This window comes from Elephantulus edwardii, unplaced genomic scaffold, assembly GCF_000299155.1.
Source record: "Elephantulus edwardii isolate Elephantulus edwardi_28Jun2011 unplaced genomic scaffold, EleEdw1.0 scaffold00200, whole genome shotgun sequence".
Lineage (NCBI taxonomy): Eukaryota > Metazoa > Chordata > Mammalia > Macroscelidea > Macroscelididae > Elephantulus > Elephantulus edwardii.
In genome coordinates, this window is record NW_006399950.1 from 50,370 (window position 1) to 64,119 (window position 13,750).

General features: G+C 36.0%; 1 protein-coding gene across 2 annotated transcripts in view; it reads right to left on the reverse strand.

The window, feature by feature from the left end:
- The window catches only part of GRM7 (glutamate receptor, metabotropic 7), a 730,124-nt gene that overhangs the window by 28,838 nt on the left and 687,536 nt on the right, over positions 1 to 13,750 (reverse strand). The window contains exon 10 of one of the 2 annotated variants that reach the window (XM_006897076.1): positions 8,834 to 8,925. The exons of the other annotated variant lie outside the window; for it this stretch is intronic. Within the exon in view, the coding sequence (XP_006897138.1) occupies positions 8,855 to 8,925 (71 nt within the window). The 3' untranslated portion in view covers positions 8,834 to 8,854. The remainder of the gene's footprint in view (positions 1 to 8,833; positions 8,926 to 13,750) is intronic. 2 annotated transcript variants of the gene reach the window in all.

Here is a 13,750-nt window from a genome sequence, read left to right on the forward strand (position 1 = left end):
TTTCAGAATTGATCACATAATTAGGGCACAATGCAAGCCTCAACAAATTGAAACAACATTGAAATAATACAAAGTTTCTTCTCAGACCACAATGCCATAAAAATAGAAATTAATCACAAAAGGATAAAGCTTATAAAAACCCATCAACATGGAAGCTAAATAACAACCTGTTACAACGTCACTGAGTTACAGAAGAAATAGAGAATAAAAAAGTTCCTCAAAACAAATGATAATGAAAATGCAACACACCAAAACCTCTAGGATGCAGTTACAGCAGTCCTCAGGGGGGCAGTTCACAGAGAAGCAAAATAAATGACCTAACTCAACACCTTCACAGAATAGAGAAAGAACAATAATCTAACACCACAGCATATAGAAGAAAGGAAATTGCAAGAATAAGAACTGAAATAAATGAGATAGAAAGCAGAAAAACAACTAAAACCATCAATAAGACCAGGAGCTGGTTTTTCAAAAGGGTCAATAAAATTGACAAACTTAAGGAAAAAAAAAACGGAGAAAACACAAATAACTCAATTAATGATTGATACAGGTGACATCACACTAGAGCCAGAGGAAATTAAATCTATAATATTGGAATATCATGAAAAGCAACACTCAGATAAATTTGAGAACTTAGAGGAAATGAACAAATTCCTGAAATTCATGCGCTACCCAGATTGAAATGGTTAGATGTAGAACACTTGATCAGACCCATCACAAAAGAAGAAATTGAGCAGGTCATAAAAAGACTCCCCCACAAAAAAAAAAAAAAAAAAAAAAAAATCCTGGACCAAATGGCCTCACAGCTGAATTCTACCAAACATTCAGAGAAGATATATCACCAATTCTACTTAAGTTATTTTAAAATGTAGAAAAAGAATGAACACACCCAGAGACATTCTAGGAAGAAAACATAACTTTAATACCAAAACAGGTAAAGATACTGCCAAAAAAAGAAACTATAGACCAATATATCTCATGAATACAGACACAAAATCCTTAAAATTCTCGCCGATAGAATCCAAAAGCATGTTAAAAATAAAAATTCATCATGTCCAAGTCAGATTCATAAGAGGTATGCAAGGATGGTTTAACATAAGAAAAACAATCAGTGTAATTCACCACATTAACAAATAATAAGAACCAGATGATACTAGCAGTTGATGAAGAAAAGGCATTTGAAAAAATCCAACACTCCTTCCTGATTAAAACACTCAGCAAAATTGAAATAGAAGGAAATTCAACGTAGTGAAAAATATACATTCAAAACCAAGAGCCAACATCATTCTCAATGGAGAAAGACTAAAAACATTTTCTTTGTGAACAGAGACCAGACAAGGATGTCCACTGTTACCACTTCTATTCAATATTGTATTGGAAGCACCTGCTAGGGCAACATGACAAGAAAAGGAAAGAAAAGGCATCCTAATCGGCAAAAAGAGGGTTATATAGATGAAATGACAGTGTACACAAAAAACTCCAAAGGCTCAACAACAACAACAAAATCTCTTAGGGTTAGTAGAACACTTTAGTAGAGTGGCTGGATACAAGGTCAATATAAAATAATTCAGTGGAATTCCTCTACAGTAACAAGAGAACTCAGAGAAGGAAACGAAGCAATACCATTTGCAATAGCCAATCACAAATTGAGATACTTGGGAGTGGATCTAACCAGAAACACAAAAGACCTATACAAAGCAAACTACAGAACATTTTTGTGAGACACAATAAAAGACTTAAATAAATGGAAAGAAATGTTCCCTGTTCATGGATAGGAAGACTCAATTTTGTGAAAATGATAATCCTACTAAACCAATCTACGTGTTTGTTCAATGCAGTCTCAATACAGATACAAAATTTATTTTTCAAGGAGATCAAAAGGGAAATTTTCAATTATATTTGGAGAGGAAAGAGACCTCGAATAAGCAAAACACTTCTAAGAAACAAAAATGAAGTTGGAGCACTCCCTGACCTCAAAACCTACTGCACAGCAGTGGTATTAAAAACAGCATCTCAGACAAAGGTGTCCTTACAAAATTTACAGAATACTCCTGGGTCTGTAGAAGAAAAAGACTGATAATCCAATTACAAAATGGGCAGAAAGACATGGAAAGAGCTTTCACAGAGGAGGGCATTTGGATGGCAAAGAGACATATGAAGAAATGTTCAAAATCGCTGGCAATAAGAAAGATTCACATCAAAATCACAATGACATACCATCTTACCCCAGTAGCAGTGACAAACTTCAGCAGGGCAGCAAGTAGTAACAATTGTTGGAGAGGATGTGGTGAGACAGCAACTCTTACATGTTGTTGGTGTGATTGTAAAATGGTACAACCACTCTGGAAGGCAGTTTGGCACTTCCTCAAAAAGCTGAGCATTGAAATTCCATACAACCCAGCTATTCCACTGCTTGGAATATACCATGATGCCCGAACAGAGACTTGTACACTATGTTCACAGAAGCATTATTCACCATTACAAGAACACGGAAATAACCCAAATGCCCAACCACAATGGAATGGATTGAGACATAATGGTACATTCACACAATGGAATACAATGCAGCACTCAGGAGCAATTACTTTGTAAATTACTACCTAATATGGGAGGGACTGGAGAGCATTATGCTAAGTGAACTAACTCAGCCTCGTAAGGACAAATATTGTATGTAACCATTATTTTTATTTTAGGACAACTGTGAGGATCCAAAGGTGGGTGATGGGGCTTAATCATGGGGTCATACAATTTGATGGGTTGAGGGAGGGATGGGTAAACAAAAGGGGAAAGGTTCAGTGTGAAAAACAATGTATATGAATTTTATGAACTTTGTATTTAAATAAATATAAAACAATAAAAATAATTAAAAAAAGCAGATGGAAGCAGTACACAGTCACTATAACAGTAAGAATTGGCTGATAGAAGAATTTTTTTTCTGATTTTAAAGTTTTTATTGATGATGTAAATAGAGTTTAGATTTTGTTGAGAGCAGCTACATCCATGGATTGCACATAGTCTTCAGAAGCAGTTATCCATTCTTCTGGCATATCTGTGCCAATTTTAGCATCTTCAATGACACACTGTATTTGAAGTTCCTTAATTCCATATCCCACTGGTACTAGCCTGGAAGAGCCCCAGACCAAGCCATCTACCTGAATATTTCTGACACACTTTTCCAGTTTTGCCATGTCTGTTTCATCAATCCAAGGGTTCATGTGTAGTAAGATTCAAGACCTGGAAACCAGTGTAGGTTTTTTTGGCTTTCTTTGATCCATACTGTGCAAGACATTCTTCGCTTACCTTCTTTGCTTCCTCACTTTCCTCCTCAGATCCACAGAGATCAATGTCATCGTCATCTTTACTGTCTGCAGCTCCACTTACTGTGGTGTCTTCCACATTAGCAGGACTATACTTGCCCAAAGCTTTCTTCATCCCTGGATGGCTGGTCTTTTCCTTCTCCTAAGACTTGATGAGATTATACCAATGTAGGGCATGACACAAGTTGGCAGGTGGGGGGCTGGAAATGGTTTCAAACACCATCACATCTGCTTCTGATGGCAAATATCCCTCGATGGACCTCCTACCAGGTAATTGTTGAGGACATGGAGGCCGGTAGTGGTCTTGAGGTCTCTGAAGCCCCTGATGTCACCAGTACATGGATCTAGGAGGCAGCAGAGGCCAAGAAGAGGGGAGGAAGTTGGTCCTAAGCACTCAAAGGGGAGGGGGAGGTGACAGAAAAATTTTATGAAACAACATATGATCGTGATCATGAGACAATGGTGTTACAGGAGGAAGTTTAAACTGATCTGAAGGAATTGGCAAAAAACAAGGCCCCAGGAACTGATGGAATATGAATTACCATATTCAAGCAAACAGATGCTGTCCTGAATATGCTCACCAGGTTATGCCAAGAAATCGGGAGCACAACTACTTGGCCAACTGACTGGAAGAGACCTATATTTATTCCCATTCCAAAACAAGTTGAATAACCTTGAGAAGACTTGGGATCCCAGAACACTTAATTGTACTCATGTGAAACCTATACTTGAACTAGGAAGCAGTTGTCAGAACAGAGCAGGGAAACACTGCATGGTTAGGATCCGGAAAGGAGTGCAGCTGTGTGTATTCCAATGAAATTTCAAAGTTTTGCAGTGCAAGTGCTTGTCAAAACATTGCAACTCCAAATGCCAAAATAGATGCATTTAGAGGTTTTATCTGGAAGAAAATAATTTGATGTGCTGAGACTGTAGACCTGATTTTTTCTGTAATTAATAATCATTCATTTAATAAATAGTGCATATCTACTAGGTTAAGGAGTTCTGGTGGCTCTGTGGTAAGGATTTGTGCTGTCACCTCAAACACACAGGGTTTAAAACCACCAATTACTCTGGGATGAAATATGGGAAATCTCCCTTGCAATTTGTTGTTTCTGAAAACACACTGGAGGGTCAGTTATGAGTCAGTTCTGACGCAATGGTGCATGCATAACATCAATAACAACTAGGTTTTTCAGGTCCCTGGATGAAGACGACCATTTACAGTTAGTTGCTAGTATAAATCTTACCAGTTTGAACCTAACCAGTGGCATTGTAGATAAAGATCTGGTAAGTCTTTTACATAAAATATTAGTCAAGAAAAATCATGTGGTTTGCTATACTCTGTACATGTGGGGTTTCCATGAACCAGAATTCATTCAACAGCAATGGAGGGTTCTTTCGGTTTGTTTAAACTCTGAGCTTGTTTGTTACATGAAAAGTACATTTGTTACATGAACTATTATACTCTATTTATTTACAAGTATATTTTCGGAGAAATTTGTATTTGAAGGCAATGTGGTAAAGGAGATACAAGAGACTCAGGAAATTCAGTTCCAGTCTGATACAATCCCTGACATTAACAGCCTCAAAGCATAGTACTTCAGGCTCACAGAAGTGCTATCTGGTCCAAGAACACAATGTCTCCTTTTGTACTCCTGGTTCCTTAAGCATAGGTCTTCTTTGCCTTGAGTGTCTTTCCTTGTATAGGTACCTGGAGGTTTTCATCTTTGAAGGCAAGCTCTACTATACAATCCGAGTTGATAAATGGTATCCTCCACAAAATTTCTTTAAGGCCCTACATCCCAGAATCATGACTGCTTACTTTTGATCTTCCATAGGCTCTAAGCTCAATGTCCACCTCTGCCCCCTTGGCCTTTGTCAGATAAATTCAGGGCTGGTCCAGAAAGGAGGTGCTTGGTAAAAGATAAAAAGTGCTTTTGCCACTAGATGGTGCTGTGCAAGGCTTAGATGTAAAACTATGCTATTTTCGTAAGTTTGCAGCACGGTGCATGCGGCTCTTTTGTGCTAGAAACTTGTAGATTTACTCTTGAGAACTTTGGTTCCACTATCTAAATTGAACTGAGGTAAGTAGTCCAGGAAAGGAAGGAAGTCCAGGTAGGAAGTCCAGGAAACTTCAATGTTTTAAAGGATGCTGAAGTATCAAATGTTGATGAGATAAATGATACTGTTTCACAGAATTTTAGGCTAAAAAGAAATAAGCCTCTAAGACTTGTATTTATTTCTAAGGTAATATTGGCAGCATGATCTTTGCCATGATGTACAGAAAATTTTCAAAGTAGGTCTTAAAGGAGACTCCAGTATTCTACACCAAATGTTAGAGGCAGTCTTTTAAGATTATACAAAATCTGGAGTTTGACCCTTCAAAAAAATCTTTCCACTTTAAGAATTAAATAAACATAAACTTATAATTTTTACAATTTCCACTTAGTAAATTTGTGGAAAAGTAATGATATTATAACCAGTGCACTTTCTAGGAAGGATATAACTTTGTAAAAGCATGGCTTATAGCTAGTAAATGTCCATATTTACAGAAATAAAGGTTTTGGATATTTTTCTTTTAATCAGAACACTATAATGTGGTATAAAAAGCAAACTTCTAACAAAATAACCTGTTTCCTGAGCTGAAGAGATTTATGATTTCAGGGCTTACTTGTATTTAAAACTAAATCTCATTCGACTGACAATCCTGCAGAGTTTTATAACTGATGAACATTCAGCGGAGTAACTTAAGCACTTTAGAAAAGTATAAAGAGAATAGATTTTCACCTTGAAGAATATAACCAATGTCATTGAATTGTGCATGTAGAAACTTAGACTGGCAGCTGTTTTCTTCTATGTATATGTTTCCTCATAATAGAAAGCTTAAAAAAAAAAAAGAAGAAGAGAAGCAAGCAAGATACAGGCAGCACGCTCTGGTTTGCCAATATTGGGAATATAGTGTTCATAACAGGAATGTTTGTAACTATACACATTACACCAAACACTTTGAAACCAGATGAGGTCTTGCTATGGTTGCTTCCTTCAACCCTTCCCGATCTGTCTGGTTGGGGCATGAAGTCTGCAAATTGAATTCACTTTTAATATGTAGTTTTACCAACCACATTTTGTCTCCTGGAACACAATCACATGAACTTGAATACACACAATAAGCCACTACTTCAATTATTTTCCTAGGTTTACAAGTATCCTTACGGGCCTGAAGAATGGGAATCAACTAAAATCTTGGTATAAATGCAAATTAGAGAATTCTCAATTTTTTTTAAAGTGGATAGAGAAAGTACTATGCATAACTTATAAAGTTGCCTTTAGTATTAATTAGAAGAATTTCTAACAAAAATATCCTCAAAGCAAGATGATGTTAGCATAAAATTTCAGTTTATTTCTAAACAGTACTTCATAAAAAATGTTTTAAACTTAAGTATTGGTTTAGTACATTTGTAAATTGTATGCCTTGTTAGACCAAAAGACATAACTTGGAGTATCATCATAATTTTTAATGGACTGAGATTAAATTTATCATTTTTACCTTGGAAAACGCCTTCTCATTTATCCTCAGGCAGACTCAAGTAAAGAAAGTATTAATGTGATGAGTTGCAGTGTTTTGACAAGCACTCATACTGCAAAGCCTTGAAATCTCACTGGAATACAGTTATATATTCACTAGAAGAAAAGAATGGCCTATTTAAAAACTAGGACAGATCATGTTTATGTGGGAAAAATGAAGTAACTATGAGCATCCAAATTTAAAGTCTAATATAGTGGCATCCACTTAAAATCAACAGGAAATGCAATTACTTTTTGAAAGTGCTTCCCCCCCCCCCCGGTCTAAAATCCACAATGCTAAGTGGATTTTAAGGGGTGATGGAAGCTAGATACTATTTGTATTCAGAATGTATTACAACAGCAATGATGGGAAGAAAACAAAAATGATCTACAAAAAGTTCCGAGTTATTAACAGACGGATGAGAAAGACCAGTACACACTGTTGAGGAGTATGAATATTTTTTTAAATGTTTCTCCTTCCATGATGTACCTCCTGAATTTGTATTTCTTGAAATCCCTTGACTACAGCTTTCTATTTCCTTTATGAGCACACTCTAAAGTTTAGTAGTGACTCAAAAGGAAACTTTTTTTCAAAACCACAATGTTTTAACAGCTCCATAGGTCTTCTCAATTGCTCACTATGCATCTGAGAGCTGCACAGTGACTAAGGATGGCAGAAGATGGACAATGCCTTTGAGTTATGAAGCTGGAGAAAGTACTGAACATACTATCAAGAGAACAAGCAAGTCTGGCCTAGAGAGGATGAAACCAGGTATCTCCTCAGAGGCAAGGACTGTGACGTTCCATCTCACATACTTTGGACATGCTACCAAGTGGGACCAGTCATTGGAGAAAGTAATCAGGCTTAGTAGCAGAGGGTCAACAAAGGAGAGGAAGATTCTAGATGAGATGGATTGTCACAGTCACTGTGACAATGTGGACAGGTATGTCAGAGATGGTGAGGTTGGCTCAGGATAGGTCAAGGTTCAGAGCACTTGTGCATAGATTTGCTATGAGTTTTTGACTTGATGGCACATAACAACAGTGCATGTTCTCTGTGTTATTTTTCTGACTGTTAATTGCTTTATTCTAGTTGAATATGATTAACAATGCAAGTATTTCTTCCATTGTATCATTATTATAACACTACTTAAGCTAAAATAGAGAGATGGTATTGAAAATAATATTTTAGATCATATATAATCCTTAGCAAGAGCCACAAAACATCAATGGTGAGTCAGTTATGCTTTGGTGGCAGATAATTCAAATTTCTGGGTCACACATCACAAGTGTCACAGATTTCTTTTTTCCTAAGCTGTTAGTTTAGAGATGCTGTTGGTATTTCTCATCCTACCCCATAATTCTGTGTAAAGGCTGCAGTTGGTTCAGAGTTTTCCTCACAAAGACTTGTGATCATGAAACAATCTTCAATATTTTATAAGCCTAACTAGCAAACTTGTCTATTTCTTGCAAATTAGGAAGTGAGACAATCTTTTGTTTAAGACAGGCCATTGTTTGTTAATTTGAATGCATTTAGTATAAATAAACCAGAGCATACACTTTCACTAAGTTTGTCAAACATCACCCTCTGTCCTTATTGGTGTTCTGCTTTGCCCCCCCACAACCAGAATGTGGAAACACACATTTGAAAATTACTTCTCAGTTCTGAAATAATAAAGATGAATGTGAATTAGAGTGACTGGTAGTCATTCTCCATTGCTAACTAGTCATCCTTGTAGGAAATGTAAACATGCACAGACATGTTCTCCCTAAAAAGAAGCAGGACACACACATAATCACTGCTGCTGCTGCTAAACTTTTCAAACATAGCATCTTTGAAAGCACATTCCTTTACACAGATAAATTTACAGGTTATCATGCATAGTTCCTATGGAAACATTTTTTCATTCTCAAGAACATACAAGCAGATAAAAATGAGATTGTTTTCTTACCTTCTTTAAAGCAGGCAAAAGCTATACTGTTGGTGGGATAGTGTACCAAGTAACAGACTTTTGTACACTCTTTCTTACAGGTGGTACACAGTCTATAGGAAAAGTAAATATACAGGTATATATAAAATGTGCACACAATATTCCTTTTTACTTTCTCCCTTTAGGAGAAGAGGCTGCAATCGAGTAAATACAGATATTCCCATTCTTTGGTATACCAGTTCACCACAATTCAGGTACCTCTCAACAGGAGAGTACTGGTGCCTCTCTGGTAAAAATTGCTGATGGGCTTATTCGCTTGCTTTGCAGTGACTGAGGGAACCATCTCAGTGAAAATTTATCTATTTGGTCAGAATATTCTTTTCTTCCTGTTGTCATCCCTTTTTCTTGGTCTAGTCCAGTGATCCTGGCTATTCCAGAAGATGAAACAAGGAGCAGCATGTTGAACATGTCAGGATCCAGACAAATGAAGAAGCAAAGCAAACAAAAACTTTATAACAAATTAGCACAGTGAAGAAGTGTGGTCCCGAGATTTTTTTAGGCATCATTACTTGTATAGGGTTGAGTACCTGCATCCATTTTCTAGCGGTTTGACTTTTGTTTTAATATATTGTATTTTGTTTGATTTTTTTAAACCCTCCTCATATTGGCAGTTTGAGACTTCCTGTGATTTTGAGGATCACATAGAGATCAGGGAAGGTTTTGTTCTGTTGCACATAGAATCAGTATGAGTTAGGGCTGTCTCAATAGCACTTAACACAACAACTACTTTATGTAATGACTATATTCTCTGAGAACAGCAAACGTTTTGTTATTTTCCTTATGAAAAGGGAAAACTAGTAATAAAAAAACCACATCAGAATACACAAACTTATAGGTTTTAGAGGTAAAATCAGGTGTCAACTGTGACTCCTTTATCAGGTAATTCTCCAATATTGGCTTCACTCTGTCTTTTATGTATGCCTAATCCAGGCTTTATCCAAGACAGGTTCAGATAGTATTCTTACATGCCTACATTCAAGGAAGAGGTAGACTCTAAGCTGCCTAGGTACCACAGACTTGCCTAGATAAACATTAACTGGCCTTGCTAGGTAAGGTGTCTGTCTACACCACTTATGGGACATTGAGTTAGGAAATGGATGTTAGTAGGACTAACAAAAGTAGGTAAGGGTCTGTCAGCATAATGCACTGTGATTCTCTATCAGAAAAAGCATCTCACCAGAGGATAGTTCACAGAGCATTTCTTGGTCCCAAACCACCCAGGTAAGGAGGGCCAGTCTTTCTTTGACTGTCCCAAAGAAAATGTGGCTTCTTGTTGTTAATAATTCATCCACCTTGAAAGCAAAGATGGCAGCCATCAATCAGCTAAGGACCAAGCACAACCAAGCTCTCATGTCTATCTGGAATCAAGCAGTTTGCTGTCAACATACTTCCAAGTCAGTAATGGTAAGTGAAGAGAAATGTGCCAAATTAAGGATGCAGGTAGAAGAGTCAGAGTTTGAAAATATTTTCTCCTTAGAAAGCATCATATTGAAAACATAAAAAAGTATTCAATGGAACTCTGGCTGCCTAGTGTCAAGAAGATGTGCTACAATCCCAAAGGCATGTAGTTCAAATCTACAAGTGGTTCCATGGGAGGATAGGAAATCTCCTTCAATGTAATTTATTGCCTCTGAAAACCCACTGCATTTCATTCCCACTCAATGGCACACAACAACAAACCTATTTCCAACTAGGTGAGGGCTGTCCTGTTGTCCTCAAAACATAACTTCTATTAATGTACATAAAAACTTCAATATTATGTCCTTGTGTTCTTGGAACTTGCTGTATTTCAGTGTGAGTGCAGAAACCAGAAGCATTGATCCAACTGTGAAATTCTAATATATGTCAGTAGTGCACAAATAAATTAAAATTTTGAAATTCACTTTTATTTACTTAATATAAAGGGAGTTTGTCTTTCAAAGAACTGAAATTTATCTAGAGAAGCAATCTGAAAGGAAAACTGAACTTGAGGAGAAAGCAGAAAATATCAGAGCAGTTTTAATGCTTGCCCATATTAAGTTAAGAAGTAAATTTGTTATTATGTAGACATGAAGCCGCAGTGTGGGGTTAGATGAGCACAAGCACACACCAGATAGCAAATCTCAATGATGGGTCAGAATGGTGAAGATGAAGACACCGAAACTAAGTGTTGGAGAACAGTAGTGAGGAAGGGGACATTCTTATTCCACATTAAGTTTGTAGCTCTCATTTGACTTGCAATTCCTTTCAGATATTCTTTCAGAAAAGAATGTATAATTTCTCATTGGAAAGGCATTTTTTTTAAAGGCATTGGCTTTGATTTTGTTTAAAACCAGAGAATTTAGATTAAATCTAGCAAATAATTACCTCATCTCTGTTACCCAACTACAAAATCTGAGCATTATTAGGCCTACATTTTAGGTTAAATACAACATAATAATGTTTCCTATCATCAGAATAGGGAGCTCTGGTGGCCTAGTGTTCTTACCAAACACACATGGTTCTAATCCACCAGCGGCTCTGCAGGAAAAGGCTGGGCAATGTCCTCTGGTGTGATTCACTGCCTCTGAAAACCCACTGGAGGGTCAGCTATGATTTAGTCCCAACCGGACAGCACACACATCACCATCACAATAGTTTTATGTTTTCATTTATCAAAGTTTTTCACTAATTCTTTTTCCCTGTCTAGACCTAAGTTTTTGCAATGCTAGGGACTAGTTTTCCAAATGTAAAGTCTATCACTATTTAAACACTGGAAGCAGGAGTGGCATCCTCTTTTGAAAAGGCTAGCCTCTGGAACCTCTATGAACTTAGAAAAATGATGAAAGTTATACAAGTGTTCAGGTCGTTCATTCATAGGGTCACTATGAGTCATCTACAACTTGATGACACTTAACAACAACAGTTCATTTTAAATGATGTTTGCATACACTTATGTTGCAAATGATGTATTATTTTAAGTAGACCTTATCTCAAATAAGCTTCAATGATAAAATTTTGGGAGTTGCTTCCAATGTGGACTCAGATGAGCTATCCTCAAATGAAATTCTTCCTGTTGAGATAAACTATTTTCTAGAACTGTGTCCTACAATAAAATAGCCACAGGTTGATATTCACAAATGAAGTAAATGATCTAACCTTTTCTCATTTAAATTGCCTTATTTCAAGTGGCTGCTACATTGGACAGCTAAGATATGATATTTCCATTACTAAAAAACAGTCTCTTAAACAAATTTGTGAAAATAATCCTTCAACTTCTCTGATTCCTTGGAGAGTTGGGTCATCAGAAACCCCACTGATTGGAGGTACATGAATCTCTTCCCAGGGCTGAGCAAGTATCTAGCTTAAGTCTTTAGGGTGTTCTAGGACGTTTCTACACAACACCAAATCAGTGAATTCATGTAAATGTGCTTATTACATATACATATATAAACATATGTTATATACACTCAATCATGTGTGATTATATGCATGTACATATGTTTATATCCACTCCTCAATTATCAACACGGTAAGGTTGTTACAGAAAAATGAACATTATGAAAAATGTAAAATGAAATCACAGAATGGTTGGTGATGGTATCACTACTTAACTACCTAAAATAATTTATGCTTGTCTTGAAACTTCATGTTAGTTACTGACAGACATAAGTTTCAATGCATAAAGAGTTAGCTAGCAGATTTTTTATTAATGTAAATTCAAAATGTCAGATAATGAGATGGTAGATAAAACGAGTAATAGGTATATACACACATATATCTTTTAGATTGTTAAGGTAGTCTCTACTGACTTTATTTCTTTCTGAAATATTTTTCATGGCTCTATGTAGATATCAGAGCCAAATAATACTACTATTATATAAGCATTATAATATTAATACTAAAGTTACAATAATACTATTATTAAAATAATTGAGAACCAAAATAATACACAGTGATACTTGTTCAAAGGAAAGGCATCCACTGATTTCCAGATTGAATCATTATTTTGATTGACATAAGTAATAAAACAATTGAATTAGCAATCAAAGGCCTCAACCTAGACAGCTTTCTTTGATCTCATGTCTCTCCTCTCTTTAAGGACAACACTTAAAGTAAGCAATAAAATATAACCCGTTTAAGGAAGGATTCTATACATTCCATGTACAGTAGACTCTCTAAATAGAAGTTGTATCACAAAGTGAAGGACCAAATAGAGATTTATGTATTCATAAAATGACATGTGATTCATGCCCGAAGAAACGTGGCATCACAGAAGAACAAGCACGGGTTTTAGTGTCGCTTCTGCTGCTCTTTAGATACATGAATTTAGTTAAGTCACTTAATTTTGGTAAGCCAGAGTTTCTTCATTAAAAAAAAATGGCACCAACTCAGCAGATCTCTTGTGACAACTGGAGAATTTAAACACAAGAGATTGCACATAGTAATTGTTTCAACAGGTAGGTGATGCTTGTGTTAATGTTAGTATTTTAACAACTATTGTTTTATTTCAAACAGCTTCACCAAAAATTGACCTTAACAATTAAAAATTAACAACTGTAAAAATGTTGTCTGTAAACTTGTAATTTAGATATTATATACTTAATTAATTACATAAATTCAATACCTCTCTATTGGTCCTTTCCCCCCCTCTACCTACAGACTTTTGACCATAATTTCTGTTTATGGATTCTATGCAGTATCTAGTTACTTTTTTATATGTTTGCATATGTACAAATATAAATACAAAACTATTACTGTAATGTCTTCAAGGTAGAGTTTATGGGATACAACTCTAAAAAGAGTTCCTAGATTAAAAAGCTAGATTAATTAAGACATGATTATGTGTGTGTGTGTGTGTTTGTGTGCGTGTGTTTCACAATATTCATTTAAAATAAATAAAATGCAGGGCCTCTGAAA